The sequence below is a fragment of the Athene cunicularia genome (genome assembly GCF_003259725.1).
Source record: "Athene cunicularia isolate RWA chromosome 2 unlocalized genomic scaffold, athCun1 chr2_part2, whole genome shotgun sequence".
Lineage (NCBI taxonomy): Eukaryota > Metazoa > Chordata > Aves > Strigiformes > Strigidae > Athene > Athene cunicularia.
Window position 1 is genome coordinate 6667286 of NW_020799096.1, and position 17766 is coordinate 6685051.

The 17766-nt window shown below is 36.8% G+C and overlaps 1 protein-coding gene across 1 annotated transcript in view; it reads right to left on the reverse strand.

The window, feature by feature from the left end:
* Positions 1-310: 310 nt before the first annotated feature.
* BBS9 (Bardet-Biedl syndrome 9) overlaps positions 311-17766 on the reverse strand; it is a 284514-nt gene continuing 267058 nt past the window's right edge. Inside the window, exon 22 of the mRNA XM_026843854.1 lies at positions 311-384. Within this exon, the coding sequence (XP_026699655.1) occupies positions 326-384 (59 nt within the window). The 3' untranslated portion in view covers positions 311-325. The remainder of the gene's footprint in view (positions 385-17766) is intronic.

A 17766-nucleotide genomic window follows, 5' to 3' on the forward strand; every position in this document is an offset into this window, starting at 1 on the left:
TTCAGAGAATCTTCTTTCTTAAAAAAGAGAGTTCCAAAGATCATAATCAAAGTACTCTGTTACCATGCAAACAGAGGGCAGCCTTGTACATGACACATAGCTGAAGACTACACAAGATAAGCATTTCTAAAAAGCATAAAGAGCATTATTAAAATCATGTTACAATATGTAAGACTTAAACAGAAAGTAATTAAATCCCCCCAAAATAATGAAAATGCTTCTCATTAAATTCCCAGCTTAGTTTCCAAACCAAACCAATATGAATAAATATCCTAAACAGAAAAACTGCAGGAATGGAGTTTTCAATTCATTTGAGATTTGTCCCTCACCATTTATTTCCTTTGCAGTCTGGAACTGAGAGGAGGAATGCTGCAACTCTGTCACCTGCAAGAGAGTACCGAGGGATGTGGGTACATAAAACGGTATGGCTACTCCACTTCAGTATCACTTTATTCAATGCAGACTGAAAGGAATTTTTATTGATTCAGTGCACTTTGGGGGTTTGGCATCTAGTTACAGGCTGTCTAATACTGCTGTGAGAAACCGTTTTTAACCTTGAGTATGCATGACTGCTTATGACTACTTTTATGTTATGAGGTAACTACAGAGGAACAGAGAAGGCTGCGGTCTAAAGGAAGGAAGTCCCACTCTGCCTTATATATATTCACTATAATTGCCATCTGTAGATAAAAATACGTTTGGTTTGACTAAAAGCACGTAGAATATATGCGTTTTTCTGAAAGAAGAACATCAACATGAAACAAGAGGGTGTAGCATACTGAATATTTCCCAAATATGAAAATGCAAGTGAATAAACACCCAGCAGCCTAGAGACCAATCAAAATACAGTGTATTCTACTTAAATGCAACCATAGAGGTGAAATCTGGTGACTGTACTAGAGCATACACATCAAAATACTACAGGCCGCAGCTTCAAGAGTCTGGCACATACCTTCCTTTACTGTGTTGCCTACCACCATGGAATGGGAACCATCCATAGAGAGATTTCCATTCGTTCAGAGAAGCCAAAAACCCACCTAGGATACTCCCCTCATTTAAGCCTGCCTATGTTCACTACATATTTTCTTTCAGATACGTATCCACCTCTTTTCTGGAAACTATATTAGTTATTTCTCTGTTGTCTTCTCTCTGGAAGCTGTACAATATTAATAACCACCATTGTAAACCAGCAATTTCTCTTCAATTCCTTTCATACATGGCATGTCAGGTCTTGTCCATATCTCCTTGTTTTCTGCGCCAAACTCCAGTTCACAAATCCTTTAAAAACCCAGTCTTTCAATTCCCTTAAAAATTATACACATATTAAGTATAATCCCTCTTCAGTAGGATCCCCTTCTTTCCTAAAGAATTCAGACCTAGTTATTTTGCATACCCCAAACCCCTGTATTACTGCATTATTCTAGCTGTCCTTGGCTCTGCTGTAACTTTTCTTTTTCTGTGTTTTTCGCCTCTTTTAATATAACATGCATTCCTTACATAGACCCAAAATTATTTCCCACAGCTATTCCTGAAATTTTAAACAGTTTTTTTGCAGTTTAATACAAACAGTATTTATACATCGCCTTCCATCCAAAAAGCTTGAAGAACTTAACACTTTATGTTAAGTTTTACCATATCTCCGTGAACTGCCTCTTTATTTACAACTCTCCTCCCTCTGGGCAAGTAAGATTATAACCCTGTTACAGAACCAGAATCTAATGCAGTAGGGACCAGAAAAGCTTACGGGCATGGCTTCACCCTTGGCTGAAGCTCGTCTTAGTATGGGCTGCAGCCCAGAATGAAGACCCACCCTTCCTCCTCCTCCCTCCTCTTGGGTGCCTGTGTACAGGGCTCACACAGCCAAACTGGGGAACAGATCGAGCTGAAGATAGACCTCTTTTCTTCTGTCAGGTTGCTAAGTGTCTCTTAGCTCAGCTGACCATCCCACCACACACTAGTGGTGTCACCACAAGGCAGAGAAAATACATGGCTGAGAGGCAAGCATAGCTCCCACTCCTTTCAGCAGGAGCTTGAACTTAAATATGATTCAGATAGTTGTAAAACTGGTTACAGTATGGAGACAGGTAAGATAGCTGCTCTAAGGAGTCATTAATACAAAATGGAGTCTTATCTCCTGTCTCTTACTCCAGCTGCTTGTTCCCATTCCTTCCTTGTGCTGGTTCACAACTGAATCATCATGTAACACCACAGAAAACTAAACTGGCAAAAAACCACACAAATATTTTTTTTTCTGGTGTTTGTGAAAAAAGTGTTAGCACATGGTCAAGGTAGGAGGGTGGGCTCCAGAGCTGGGGGGCAGGTACATGAAGAAGAAAGGAGAACAATCTCCTCTTTCAAGCAAGGAGTGATCCTAGACCAGCCCAGTCATCTCATGTAACTCCACAATAAAGGACTTCTGTAAAGGGCCACAAGCTAGTGAGTTGTGAGAATTAACTCAGAAATATGTACTACCCACCTTGTGCTGTACTTGCAAACACTTCAGACCTTTATCTCAAATAGCCTTAAAGCCCTCTTGCCTTGCTCACTGTTTGAGAGCATTTGTCAACTTCCTACTTTCTTTCTCAACCTCTCAGTTTTTAATATCTTACAATTTACCAGTTAAGGTTTGTTAAGTGTTTACTAACTCCCACACTGCCCAGCTACCCAAACTCTGAATCACCCTATTCTCTGTGTATTAATCCCCTTCATCTTCCTTAACTGTTTTACCTTTCACCCAAAGTCTTCAAAACATTTCTCATAGTACAAATGCTGTCCTCTTTTAATGTTTTCTTCACTAGAAGTGGAATTTACCCATGTTTACTTTCTACTTACGATCATATCTTTCCTTAACATATCTGAATTGCCAGTCTTCCCCTTTAAACTAGCTCTTGGCAGACTCAGTTTGTTTCTTCTGCCAGGGAAGAAAGGCCACCTCTTTCCAAACCCAAGAATGGGCAGTAGTTGTGTGGTACCCACAACAACAGAATCCCATCCCAACCATAAAACATACAAGTCAACAGAGACCATACAGCTACTAAATGATACATTTAGTGTAGCAGAGCTGTCAGAGTCTACCAGTTACCTCCATTATCAAGCATAAGTATCACAGTGTAAGTTTTAAACTGGATTTCACCTTCCATCGGCTCTCCATTTTATATTCAGCTCCAGTTACTACTGTGTTAATAAACAACATTGAATGAAAAAACCTATAAGAAGGGACAGAACAAGAGATGAGCAATATCCTCAGTAGGAGGACTTGATCCCATGAGGTTCTGAGTGCCCAGAAGTCCAATGCTATTAAAGTAAGTGAGGGTACCAACTGAGCAGTAAATAAACGTACTGTCTCAACAACAGTATGTCACCACTGATCTGAACAAAGTTTAAGTGCCAGGCTATACAGCTCTGCTCCCATGAATCTCTAGAGACTCAATTTAGAGGAATGCTTTTCCAGAAAACAGTAGACAATCCCTTGCCTACATGGAATAATGACACACACAAAAGCAGTTGTGAAAATCCCTCAGCATTGCTCCAGCCACAAGAACCTGTGGTCACCTTTAACTTTAAACACGTGACCAGTCTTAAAGCATTAAAGAGAATTACACAGTTGCATAAAGATAGACATATAGGCTTTTGCAGGCCTCTTCAGAGAATGAGATGTACATTTCTTTAAGAGAAGAAAACCTTTTTTTTATTTTTGCTGCAGGGACACAATGTATTTTATCATTTTAATACTTATTTTTAATATCAGGGCATGTTTAGTTTACAGTGCTTTCTTACACAAATAGTTATGCAAGAATGAAACTCCTAAAGAGAATGTCGTCCCTACCTTCAGCTTAAGAAGCCTCCAGAAGCCAATTTTAATACATTACTACTAAAAGGACAAATTGGCTATTCTGTCAACAAAGAACACCAAGAAGTCGACTAGCCTTGTTACAAGATGGGCAAAGATGAAATGTGATGAATATGCAGCTGATGAAGGAAATGTATAGTGAAAACTCTTCAGGATGGTACTCAGTCTGCTAGCAGAGGACTCTGCCTTGCCAGCTGCCAGAGCTCAAACAAAGCCTTTGATGAAATCACAACTACCCTTGTCTCAATTTCACAAAAAAAAAGGAGACTGTGGACAGTTTAATTATCACAGAACCATTACCATCAGCGGCAGTTTCATAATCTTGAAATGCTGCCATTCTCAAAAGCCATTTGCCTGAAAAAAAAAAAATCCTTAAAACACAAGAGGCTGTCATACTGTCCAAACAATAGAGCAATTCTTATACAATCAGACGCCACAACTAATTATTCAAAATAAAAACACGCCCCCCCTTATTTTTAAACAAGGGAACAAAGGATATAAATTTTATCCAGAAATATTAGATTTTAAAAGGAGTAAAAATATCCAAAAATAAAAACAGATGAATACTGCAGACTTCCCTTTCTTTCATGCCTGTATGTGCACAAAACTGATTCTGTGTTGAAGGAATGAGTACATACAGTGTTCATGTTCCTAACAAATGCAATAAAAAATAATAAGTAATAAAAGCAAACTCTGTAGGAGCTTTTTTGGTCACTTTCACTTACATTTCAAAGGAACTGACTCCTTCATTCACACTCTATCTTATTTAGGTTAATCAAACTGTACTTTATTTTTTCTTTGGCACCTATAAAGATTGTACTGATATAGTGCCTATTAAGATAAGTGTTTCAATGTTCTTTCTTCTTACCATTAGTCACAATTTCCTAATGCTGATATTTTGCCAGGAAGACAGAGGAAGCAGTTACAAATGCAAGTGATTAGTATGTGTGCGAGTGCCTTGACACACAGTTTTGGTCACTTACTAATACAAATACTGAGCTGGCCTAAGGGCATCTTTGTGTCATTTTCCATTAATAGAAAAATATGAACTCTTTGTAACAAGTTGCTACTAAGCATTATTTCCTTGACTTCTATTGAGTTAACTTTTCAAACATCTGATGTTTGTTATTCATTTTGTACAGCGTTTGGACGTTCTAAAAACCTCAGTAATCAAAGCAATATGCGCGTTGGAGAATGTTCTTTTTGTTAGTCTATACTGGCCATATATCAATCATCTGACTATACAGAGACTGGAGTAAATTCAGCTTGTTTTTCTTCTATGAGACAGATCTATATGTAACAATTATATATGCAAATAGTGCCCAAACACATGGGAAAAACTACACAAAGAGTTAGATGGCAAAATCCTCAGCCAGTAGACTTGCGTAGGTCCAGAATTACATTCCTAAAATTTTGGCTTAACACATCCTGTTTGAGAAGGTAAAAAGAGTCCAGAATGATGGAGTTTACAAAGAGGGGGCTCACAAGCTGGAATAAAAACACACTGCCAAAAGAGGAAGACAAGCGAGAGACAGCTGGAGAGGAACTTCTGAGGGAAAAGCATGAGTAGACCTGAAAGTCTGAAAGGTCAGTGGGAAAGCAATGAAGTGAGAAGACAAACATAGGCAGGAGACAGTGGTTAATGGAGGCAAATGAATCCAGTGGCTGTCAATAAAGGAAGCGATAGAAGAGATGTATCTAGTTTGCAGGACATTTCATTAGACATAACTGAATGGGAGGAAGATGGTTATTAGTTGTCAGAAGGGGTCCTGGACTAGCAGGGGGTTTTCAGGCGAGGTGCTATCAGCAGGTCTGAGCCTGAAGTGGGCATACAGGTGAGACTTCTTGCTTCAGATATCCCAGTACTTGGAGGTGGGGGTAGTAGCATGGGGATTTTAGAAGTCTGCATGGTGCATATGGGGAATGGATGCAGTAAAGGTAAGCAGAACCAGCCCAAGGCTTGAAAAAAAATGAAGTGACAGGAGCAAACTACTGAAGAAGGAAGGCTTGTACCTGGAGGCTGTGAACACTATAAGTAGCAGCTCCTGTTTCCAAGGTGGCTGACCTGTGTTAAGATTCAAAGGAATCCTTTGAAAGAAATCCAAAAGGATTTCTGCTGCTACAGGAGGGCCCTGGGATTTGTGGTCACCTGATGTCCAAGAGATTGTTATTCTGCCTGACTTGAAATAAGAACAAGGCAGAGAAATTTTCTTTGCTTCATTCTTCTGAGCTGGCTGCTTGTCCTGGAGTCTCTTAAACCCGAAGCAAAACTGTGTAAGACTGCTTCTACAAAAATACATCAGTGGGGATCCATGAAAACAGGTTACTGTAACTAAGACATGCCTTCCTTGGTTTTAGCTAGATATTGAGTGCCTGCTTTTTTTTTTTTTTCCTCCCTAACAGACAGAAAATTAACATATAAAGTAATTTGGGTAAAGCGTGCTGCACTATGTACATTATCTTTCTAGGATACATAACAGCCCACGAGGAACAACCTTGAAGATGGCTTCTGCATAGCCAGCAATATGGGGAACTCTAAAGCCATTTCAGTGACACTTGCTTCCATTGCCAGTGCAACTTTCAACTCTGCCCCTAGCAAAATAACCATGCCTAGAGCAAATGTTTTAAACTCTGTATAGACATAAGGCCAGGAAAAAAATAATCTCTTCACTTCCACAGAATCAGTTAGGGAAGGGATAAATTACAAAACAAATTCTAGATGTAACTGGAGTTGAAGTGAGGTGAACTAGCAAACCAGCAAGGTACCGCTGGCATCCTGCTACACATTTCCATGAACTCTACCTTTTTTTTTCTTCCCCTTAGAAATCACACAAAAGGCTGTTTAAGCAGCACGCAAGGCCCTAACTAACCACGTTCTGAACACAAATACTCGGAGTCTCAGTGGCTGCCACCACACAAACAGGGAGAGCAGACTGGTGCGGCAAGAGATTACCTATGCCTGTGGCAAAGCACTTGGATCTAGCAGCCATTGCATCAATGTCACCTGCAAGAAGCTCGGGATGCTCTGCTTGGCAGTTTGATTGGGTCTACGTTGTATCACAAGGCACTGTGTGTATTTATGAGCGCACACAAGTGTCAGAGATAGATACCAAAGCTCTTCTTGACACTTTACTAAGTGCATAAACCTTTAACTTTCTATAGGAGGTAAAATACAATGCAGACAATATCTCAATCATTGTGATAACAATGAATTTACTGGACATAAAATAATGTAATATAGGTGGAACGTGATTTATACTATCAGTCTTCTACAGAATTCACATATATATTAGCTGAATTTATAGAAAGATTATTTGGAAAGATATGACATTAAACAAGAGAACAAATGCGTAAGAAAATATGCATCTTTTATTTGGGACTTAGCATAAAACTGAACAGAGGGAAAACCACCACCACACATTGTCGACAGAACAGAAATGTATTTAACACTTCTTCGATCTTATATAAATAGTAAGCTTATTCTATGAAGATTTATGACACTAATTCCACTAGATTATTTATTTTAAATGAGGTATTTAAATCAATTCACAAATGGATTGTTCCACGCCAACTTGGATAGCTCACAGGCACTGCACAAGGATTTGAACATAGTAGCCCTTTTGGCAGGGGAGGGGAAATAGCCGTGTTTTCCCTTCCCCACCAAAAAAGGCTTTTCTATTAGAAATATAAACTCAAATCCAGGGTGACAGCTCATCTCTCCCTAAATCTAGGCATGTTTTTTTAAAAAGCCTATGAAATTATAAAGAGTTAGGAATTATATACAAAATAAAAATATGACAGAAAGAGAAGCTTTCATCTCTCATGGAAGCAAAGACTGTTTTTGTTGATACATATGGAAAAAATTAGGCCCAATTATATGTTGTGCATTGGCACTGGGGTTCCAACTTCACCACAGGCTTATTTTTTTCACAGATATACCATTACAGCCAATTCTACCCTTGAACATTTGAACTCAAACCTTGTAACACAGGCATTTTTGTTGCTAGATTACTTGTGCCCTGGATGAAATGCTCTGTGTTACCGTTGTACTATATTTAGAGGTTAAAAAAGGGTTATCTGTATAGACTTCAGAGAACATATATTCGTAAAAATATAATAAGTTTAAAACATCTTGTGAATAAAGCACACTTTATTGCAACATAATTTCTCATTATCTAAATTAGATTGTGAATTACAGTCCTTGGTATCATGTGCTAAATATTCACTGGAGTTTTTAATACAGCAGAATGATTTTATTTTGTGTGATAAATCTTTGAATGAAGATAGTTGCTTTCTCATGTTAAAAGGTAACATGATTACTAAGAAGAACTAGTCTAGCTAATCCTTCAAGACAGAAATCTTTGTTGCTAAAAGAAGAAAATTTCAAGAGTTTCAGAATGCTTTCACCACAAGTGCCAGAGATGCTAATTTACTAGAGCCTGTGGACTGCTTAAATACAGCTGGTCACACATTGACCAAGATAGCATTGTATCTGGCACAGACAATTGGATGCTCTCTTTCCCCTGATATTTTTCTAAGAAATAGAATATCCTTAGCCAGTGCCGGGTTTGGTACGTGTCTTTTTCAATTTTATAAATGCAGGATATGAAGTATCCATCCCTCCTTTACATCACAAATAAGACAACCCAGTTAAAGCCTACAGCCAAAAGTTGTGATCCCTATGTAAGAAAAAATACAAACATTTGTCCTCTGCACCTTCCTCTTCCCCCTCAAATTAATCTAACTGCAAATATCTGGAATCAGACAAGCAAATCCAAAACTTCTGAGAAATATAAGGTGCAAAAGATGGAAAATACAAAGACTCATCCTCATGAATAATAAAAATAATACCTGGCTGCTCTCTAACAATGGTGACAAAGATTTTTATAACCATTATCAACTCCATTTCATAGGGGTTGAAGGTAGAAAGGAATGTTAGATCAAGGAGTCTGACCACCTGCATATCGAAACCACTGAAGTTCATCCAGGTACCTCTGTAATGATAACACATAATTTATGCTAGGCAAAAGGATAGGGTTTCTGAAATGCATCTCATTTTCATATGAACCCACAAAAAATGCAAAGTTTAACTACTAATCACCACATAATACAACAAGTACTGAAAAAAGACAGTTTTTCAAATCCCCAAAATTCAAATGAGTCGGACTCCAAAATTCATGACGTTAGCTTTAAAAATAAAAATGTTTAAAAGTAATATGAGGGTGTTTTGCTTTTGCTTTCTTATTCCTGAGTTTTTAATTCAAATCTGTCTATAACCATAATTTCTAGGAAAAAAATGGGTTTAATATGGAAGGTGACATACTTTTCAAATCTGTTGTGTACAAGAGCTGAAGGTCTTACTGAAGCATCAGATTTTGGAAGATATACAACTGAGAGCTAGCAACACCATCAATAATTTAGGCACCATTAACTGGAATCCCTTTGCCAAAAAGCATATCACCTATGAGACATAAGAAAATGCACAGAGGAGTAGTTAATGAAAAGATGTTCTCCTGTTCCTGAAGAGAAGCTTTAGAAGGAATTTTGAGAAAAGGATTTTTGAAGAATTGTTTCAGGCCTGGAGCATTAAACACATGGAAAAAAAGTAAGACTTGGGAAGGACCGTACACACCAGAAAGAGCATACACCAGAAAGCAACAGCAGTCTGAAAGAAGGAAGCGAAGCAATGGGATTCCTGACAGCTGAGGACCAACATATTGAATGTGATGTGGTAACAGACAGAAGAATAGAGATGGACAGAAAAACAAGGAAAACTTAGAAAAAGATGTTTGTATAATTTGTAATCAGGAGAGATGATGGAGAGGAAGCCAGAATGAAAAGAAAAACATAACAATCAAGGTAATGACAGAAAGGACAAGAAGGGAAAAATATATGAAAAATGGGAGGTTTACAGATGAAGATTGCTACGATAACTCTATTAATAGTCATTTTAGGAAGGACAATAAATAAGACTCAAAATTAAGTGTCTTAAATTTGTAATCAATGGTCTACTTCTAAAGGCCTTGAAAAAATAAATTTTCATTACAGTTCTGCAGCTCTTTTGGAAAAAGTATCATAGTTTGCACATAAAAAAAATTGAAAAAGCACTAGTCCTAATTAATCCATAAACATCTCTGTAGCTAAGTCTTACATAAATTATAATTATATTTTCTTAGTTGAACAGAGAACACAAAGACACAGCTATCTTAAAAAATCTGCATTAAACAGATTTTCTGAAATATCTGTGAAGATCATTAGTCATATCTGGACTAAAGATACAAGATTCCCAGAGATCACAGGCATAAGTAAAGATGGTCAGGCTATTACCTGGAAGAATGAAATGCCAGAGCAGGCAAGCCATCAACCATCTACCTGTGGTATTTCCTAAATGCCTAATATACCTCGATATACAATGCCACCTAGCTGAAATACTATAACAATAATTGGTTCTTCCTGTACTTAGACAAGAATGAACATTATACATAGAAAATGGAGAGGGACACTAAAACCGTAAAGGACAACGGGGAAATATTCAGTGGAAACATAATACGTGTAGCGAATAGTAATAACTTGAGCTGTTGTGCCTTATTGGGAAGGGCACTGAAGTGTTCCCCTTGTGTAGCAAAGGCTGCTGCAGAACTAGGAAAGGATTCCTTTCAAATGGATTCATCTTCGATAACAGCTACATGAGCATAACAGGAAAAACTTCTGTAGATTCAGATCAGTTTTAATTAACCTTAAAAAGACTACAAGTTCTTCAAGAATCAGCAAATTATGTATCCTAAATAAAGTTTACAGCATCTCTTCACTTCAAAAATAATGGGAGGAAAACTGACAGTGACCAGATGTACCCACCTTCATCTACTCTTTGGTGATGAATACACCAGAAACACCTTTTACTGATGCCTGTATAGGACATATATCTATTTCCTTAAATATTAATATTGTCCCAAGAATGTCAACAACAGAAATCATCAATATCATTAAATAGAATATGAACATAAATGGTTTATTTGAAATGAACTCCAGCCATCCTGAAAATACCAAAGATGCTTTTGTGAATACAGTGCCCCTTCCAGCCTTTCACAGGAAAATACAGCTACTGTTGATATCTACAATCTTGACAGTATGGATAATCACATTCTGATAAGATCATGTTGTCTGGGCACTGCAAAATTACATAGTTCTGTAGTCTGCTACACAGTTTTCATTACATGCACAAAGACAGAGTAAGCTGCAAATTCTGAAGCAGTGTAGCACTCTCTTTTAGAGCAATACACCTATCAGGCTGATGTCACATTTTCTCTGGATTATCCCAAACAAATTTGTAACTAAAACCCAGAGTTTGATAAATAAATTGGAATATGAACTTTATGATACGACTTTTAGAGCTGGTGTTTAAAAATCAGCAAAATAAATATGAGATGAAGAAACACCCCCCCACCCCCAATATATAATCATTTAATATATCAATTGTTTATTTCCAGTTTTCCTATATTCCCTTTTTCCTATTTCCTAACAACTCTATTAAGGAGTTTATGCTTTTACAGAATTTTGGCTACCCTAAATTAGGAATTAAAAAGTTATCATGGATGAAGAAACAACTGCATCAAAACACAATTATTAAAACGAATTATTATATATTAGCCTGTACCAAGCTTAAAAAAAATAGCATCTAGCATTTTTATGTTTTCTCTCCAGCCTTACTAATTCTGCTTCAGAACACAAAGCAGAAAACTATATGTATTTTTGTAGAATTATTTTTTCACAAACTAAAAATTGGATAGCACAGTCAAAAGTTTTTTAAAAAAATCAGTAGTGCGTCCTTTAAAGGTGGGCACTCAGAGTAGCCACATTTTCCTACAGCAATGATTATTGATTCAGTGGTTTGAAAAAAAATAACGCCATTTTATGTTTCCTGGAAAGTTTCCTAGGACCGCTTCTCATGAATGACACTTCGTTTAGTAAGAAATCAAATTTTATCACAGTAGTTTTACAATGCACATTTAGAATGATGCCGAGATTGCAGAAGCCTAATCTAGTAAATCTGCTACGGAGTACCATGTATATTTAACAGAGTGGTATATTTAACACTTTGGGAGTAGCATAACTGTCTTCAAATACCACTTTCACTTTTTGGAGTGGGTCCCCCCCCTTTAAAATAAGAAAAAAACATCTTCCTATTCTGCCCACAGGATGAAATTAAGCCTCACAGGAGTGAGGCAGTGATCCACTGACTGGATTAACCTCATGCAACTGGGTTCATTCAGGAAAGTTAAAGTGATTAAGCCAAAAATTTCAAAGACAAATGCATCAAATAACATTTCCTACACCTTGTGAGGGGATATTTTTAGCACCCTGGTGGCACACTCTACCATCGCCTTAATTTCAGAAGGAGACCCTCCATAAGGACATCCATCCAATTTTGGCTTATGTGCTTTATTTCTCAATCCTAAATAAATCTGCTCTCACTTTCCTGAGCATCCCTATATACCCAAGCACTCTGGAAACAATTCACTGCAATTCTTTTCCTTTCCTCTGCCTCCATAGAGAATGATGCAGGCCACAGTTTAAAATACAGTTTATGAGTCAAAAAGACTGTTTGGGGAAATAGAAAGTAGATGACAGATTTGTAATACAATATGGAACCTGCATATGTGTTTGCAGGGGCATACAGGTTAAATTACTGCCTGATGGATTTCCCATGGCAGTGAAATATAGGCAGTCATTCTAACCTTTTTAAAGTTGTTCATTGGTATTCTAGTGCTGAAAAACAATAATTAAAAATAATTTTCTGTAGTAAACAGATGGTTCACCTTTGCAAAGGAGCTCTTAGGCGTTCAAGGTTATGGATAATGACTCCTACATTTCCTTATGTCCCACCTGCTGGTCATGAGGTAAGATAAAGGGAGAAATAACTGGAGTGACCCTAACTAGACTCTTGATGTCAGATGGACTTTTGGGCACGGAACAGACACATGTAATTTATGACAGCTATCTGAAGAATGATCTTGAACACTACAGAGAAACAAGCAGACATATACTGCTCATGTACATTAGGTCATCTAAATCTCTGTTAAGTCAGTGAAAGGCAATCCAAGAAAGTAATACATTTTTATTGGACACATCTTTCGGGAGTTTTGCCTGAGTAGCATTACTTCTTTTTGGCCTGAGCAGGAAGCCAAAATTTAGCATCCTTAGGGTATTTCTACTACAAAGAGAAAATGATGAAAAAGTTGCATGTTTCTTTGAAGTGACTCTTCACTAACAAGGTTATTTGCCTTTTGCTCAGGACTGGGCCTGATCTTAGCTCACTCTTTGCCTTCCTCTGAGGCTGCGTTTCCACAACTTTGTGCACTGTGATTCTCTGCAGGCTCAGTTCCTTTGTCTTTCAATATTTCCACAGAGAGAGTGAAGGTTTACCAGGAGTTCTGATGGGCATCTCTGTGTAGATGTGGCACAAAGGACAAGTTACAAGCCTGCCAACGGTTCTCAGTCCTCCTTGGGACTACTGGCTTGTGCTACCTCATTGCCACTGCTGATGCTACCAACACAGGAATAAAGCCTCCTGTGCTGAGGTCACATACAGTTACTTGCTTGGCCATACATGTAAACAATATTCGTGAATACACCTCAGTCCACACACATTTTGCTGAGAGTTAACATTAAGTGGCAAAATACATCTGTATTTTGGTTGGAAACAGCTTCCCCCCCTCACCCTCAGCTGATTGCACTGAAGTTTTACTGCTTCTTACTCTGAATAAAGTCTTAGATTGCAATGCAATAGCGGTGTCATAAAAAAAAAAAAAAACAAACAACAAAGCGATGGTTTTAGGATTTAAGGTTTTGATTGGATTTAGAGAAAACATTGTTGAGGAACTGTTCTAAGATAACGGGTTTGGAGGAAAAATCAAGAGAGATATAGTTATCCTAGGCTCACAAAAATAAAATTGGACACTTGCCACCGACTCTGGAGCACATAGCTACAAAATACAGCAGTTGCTGTCAATAAAATGATTACCAACAGTTCAGGCTGAAATTACCAGACAACACCCCAGTTCTGGAAGATACTTCCCACCTTCAGAGATGTTCACTGAAGCTCAGAATCTCACACAATAAAAATGTAAAAATATTGCAGCAGGTTTTAGCTACTACCCAAATATTATGATTTCACTGAAATTTACTGAAATGCAGACCTATAAAGGAGGATGTTTTGGGAACATACAGGGGAGGGGGAGGTGGCAACAGATTACATACTTCTTCGTTTGAAATGCATGCTATTTACTTTTGATGTTTAGTATAAAGTAATATACTTTTCCAGGTTCTACGTAATTAATGTACTTTTATCTATACACATGCACAAAAGCAATATTTTGACCATGGATTTACTAATTGTTTGAAGTAGGAAAATTCCCTTTTTTAAGCTAACACTATCCCTTTGGTGTGGCCCTGGTACAAGACTACTTAGCTAATCATTTCATTTTAACGATGCAATGAAAATACCGCAAGGCTGTCCTTACAGTCCTAATTACTACTAAAGGGATCTAAGGGGATACTTTAGAAAATATTCATCCTGTATGCCGTATACCATAAATTCAATTAGCGTGCTATATGTTCATACTTAGATTAATACACTTTAGAGAAATTAATTCTTCATTAGTGACAGGTATACTAAATACTTTATTCCTGTTTGTACCAGTTGCTACCCTAATTATGATTATTCCAGTGATTAATTTTAAGACTTTGATGTAATGTAAGATTACCATTGAGTAGGAAATAGAAGTGAGATTTAACAGGATATATAATTATCATTCTCAAGAAGTTAATATCAACAAGTCTATTTATCTTAAATAAAAACTTATTCCCCTTTTCCAGCCAGCAAATATCCAAGCTAGATGCAACAGCAGAAGTTTAATTATGGTACTTTTTGGATTTCTTGCTTTATTGTCCCAGCTTAAGTATTTTTCTATGTACTAAATAGCCCATGTCTCCCTGTTTTTCAGATTTAGGTTGTATTTAGTTTTAAAAGGCTCCATACATAAGTTTAAACATTCTAAATAATTTCTGAGGCAATTAAAAAAACTATGCCCCAAATATGGTGTTTTATAGGCTTGGTCTAAATTCTTCTCTGAAGAATTGTTAAAATAATTGTCTTCCTTCCAAATTTCCTCTTTCCAGGAGGAGCTTGAATGTGCTGTTAAAAATGAGCAGGCTGAATATTAACTATAACATTCAAGATCAACGTTAACAGCTACATTATTCAAAACTGACATTCTTAAAGCAGATCTGCCTTTTCTGAGTCTTCTTCCAGCCTGTCAGAGAAAGAAACCATGGGTTATTGTTCATTTCACTGCAAGTGTATAGAAGCTGCATTATTTCACTGTCCACCAGCATGGATTTCTTTTTCTCCTACATTCTATTTATAAATGAAAACAGATGAACTCAATAAAATATAAGTCTACAGAATTATGGCTTCCTTTATTCTAGTGGTAAAGAAGTTTATACATAATTGGCACATAATTTTATCCAGTGGTTTAAATTTTTCTTGAGCTCAAGAAAGGAACCACTCTGTTTAAGAACCTGATGGTTTCATTTCAGTGCAATCCATTATATTTTCTGATGCCAGTAAATGTGGATTGACTGAACAGGGCTGACCTAGTAGTACACTTATGCTCAGGAAAACTTCCCTATTTCAGTCTCCAGCCTAAAGCACAGACCAGTACAGTGGACCAAGAGAACCAATAGCTTATCAATAATAAAGACAGGGTGGTTTAAGAAGATGGAGGCTAAATTCTCCTTTCACATTAATACTATCAGGAAACTGAATTCCATTTAATGGAGAGCAGAACTTTTCCCTCTGTTATGGCAATACAGTATTAGTGAAACGTACTTCTCTATACAAATTTGAGTTAGGTATTATAGCTTAACGTTTTGGTTTCCTGCCAGCACTCTGATGGCAAAAACTGCTTTGTATTTTTATTTAGTTATTTCTGGGTCAAACAATCAATTCTCAAACTTTTTACATGCTTCATGAGCAATTAATAAATGCCAGTTCTAAAAAGTGACTGACACAAATATATGGCTGTGCAGTGTGGGATTGAGACTCTAATAAAGTAAAAGGTAAACACAAAATGTCCTCTACACTAGCTCCAGAACACAAGTCAGATCTTCAGCTCACATGAAATCGTCACAAGTCCACTGACTTCAGTAGAATGGCACTGATTTTACATGCAATGAGTTTCTCACTTTTTAGTAAAGACACTATTTCTTTCTAAGCATCATACCACTGTAATACACAACATACTAATAATTGTAATGTTGCATTTGTTAACAGTTTCAGTTTTATCCAGCAATTGACTTCATTAGGTGGCAGGAGTGGGCAGTACGATCCAGCTCACCTAATGATAATTCTGCAAAAAATAGGCATCCACTTTGGTATAATAAAATTAGACTCCTTTGTCAGATAATGAAGAAGGGAATTTACAACCAAAGAGTAATCCATTGACTTATGTAAGACATCCATCTTAACCTATCCTACTTTTATGCATACTCTAAAGCCTAAGTAGCTAGCACTGATCACACATACAACTTTGAACTGTAAATGTGAAAAGCTGTTGATTTAGCTATTTCATATTTCTTTTTTTTGCAGTTTACCTGGAGCTGAAAGACAAATTAATCACAGTGCAGGATGTATGTAGTAGCTGATTCTTTGCTATATTATGAACAAATTAACATTGATCAGTAGTCTACTTTTCTTTTTTTTAAACTATGTGGAACTGTATGAGCTGAAAATAGACAGGATGTGTAGCTCTAACATTTTTCAACACATCACTGAAGATAAAGCCCTTCAAGATCACAAAGCAGTACTGTTTCCATCTTAAACTACAATATACTCAAAACTTATGGGTGTCTTGAAAAAATAAAATGGGAACAGATTATAAATTACAATCCAGTCATCATTAGCTTGAAGTTCTTTCCATCATGAGTTCGTATGGAATCACTTTTGCCTTTTTAATCTCTCTCAACATTCAAAAGAAATTCGTTTTGGAAAACTTTAATGGTATAAACACATTTGTATGGATGAATAAAAAAATACCACTTTTCAAGTCACTTAGGTCATTCAGCCAAAGACATGCTGTTTTATAATGCACACCTTGTTGTGTGCTGTAACTTGCACAAAAATATTATTAATACAAAGTTTGTAATAACATACTTTTAGCATTATGATAATAAACATTGTTAACAAATGTTCTATAGTTGGCAAGGACACTGCTTCACCTTACACTAGCTACTAGCCTTGCAGAATAAAGTTTCGCTTCTTAAATAATAAAAAAGTAATTCTAAATCAAGACGATTTAGAGATATTTTTGCGAAACTACTCAGAAATTAAAATGAACACAGAAGTAGATAAAAGAGATGAAATGAAGAAAAGTAGCATGAAAAATCTCAGATCTTATGTTGCAGATCGATTTAAAGTTAGAACCCATCAAGAAGTTTTCAACAGTCTTTTTAAACTGGAAAATGTAAATTTGCCAGATTCAAAAAGGAGAACAGGGGATGACAAAAATGCCTTCAGGTAGAATATTCACTTGGAAAGAGAGAATCTTCAGTTCAAGTGCTGGCAGATAGATAAGCATTTCCCACCTATCAGTCTATTGGTTCCTTGGAGCTGATTGACTCACTCTCTGCAACAATTTCATTTTGGATAATTAAAATTCACTGAAGTAAGGATGTGAAGTCAAAAATGTTGACTTCCTAAGAGAACTCAATAGCACAACCCTTTACTGTGGTCTTTCCCTATCATTAATACTTATTTTATTTAAAGTAAAACAATTTCAACAGGAGAGACTGAAAAACAATCATTCCACAATTATCAGTGTACCTGCTGGTACAAAGACATTAATCTATGTCTTAAG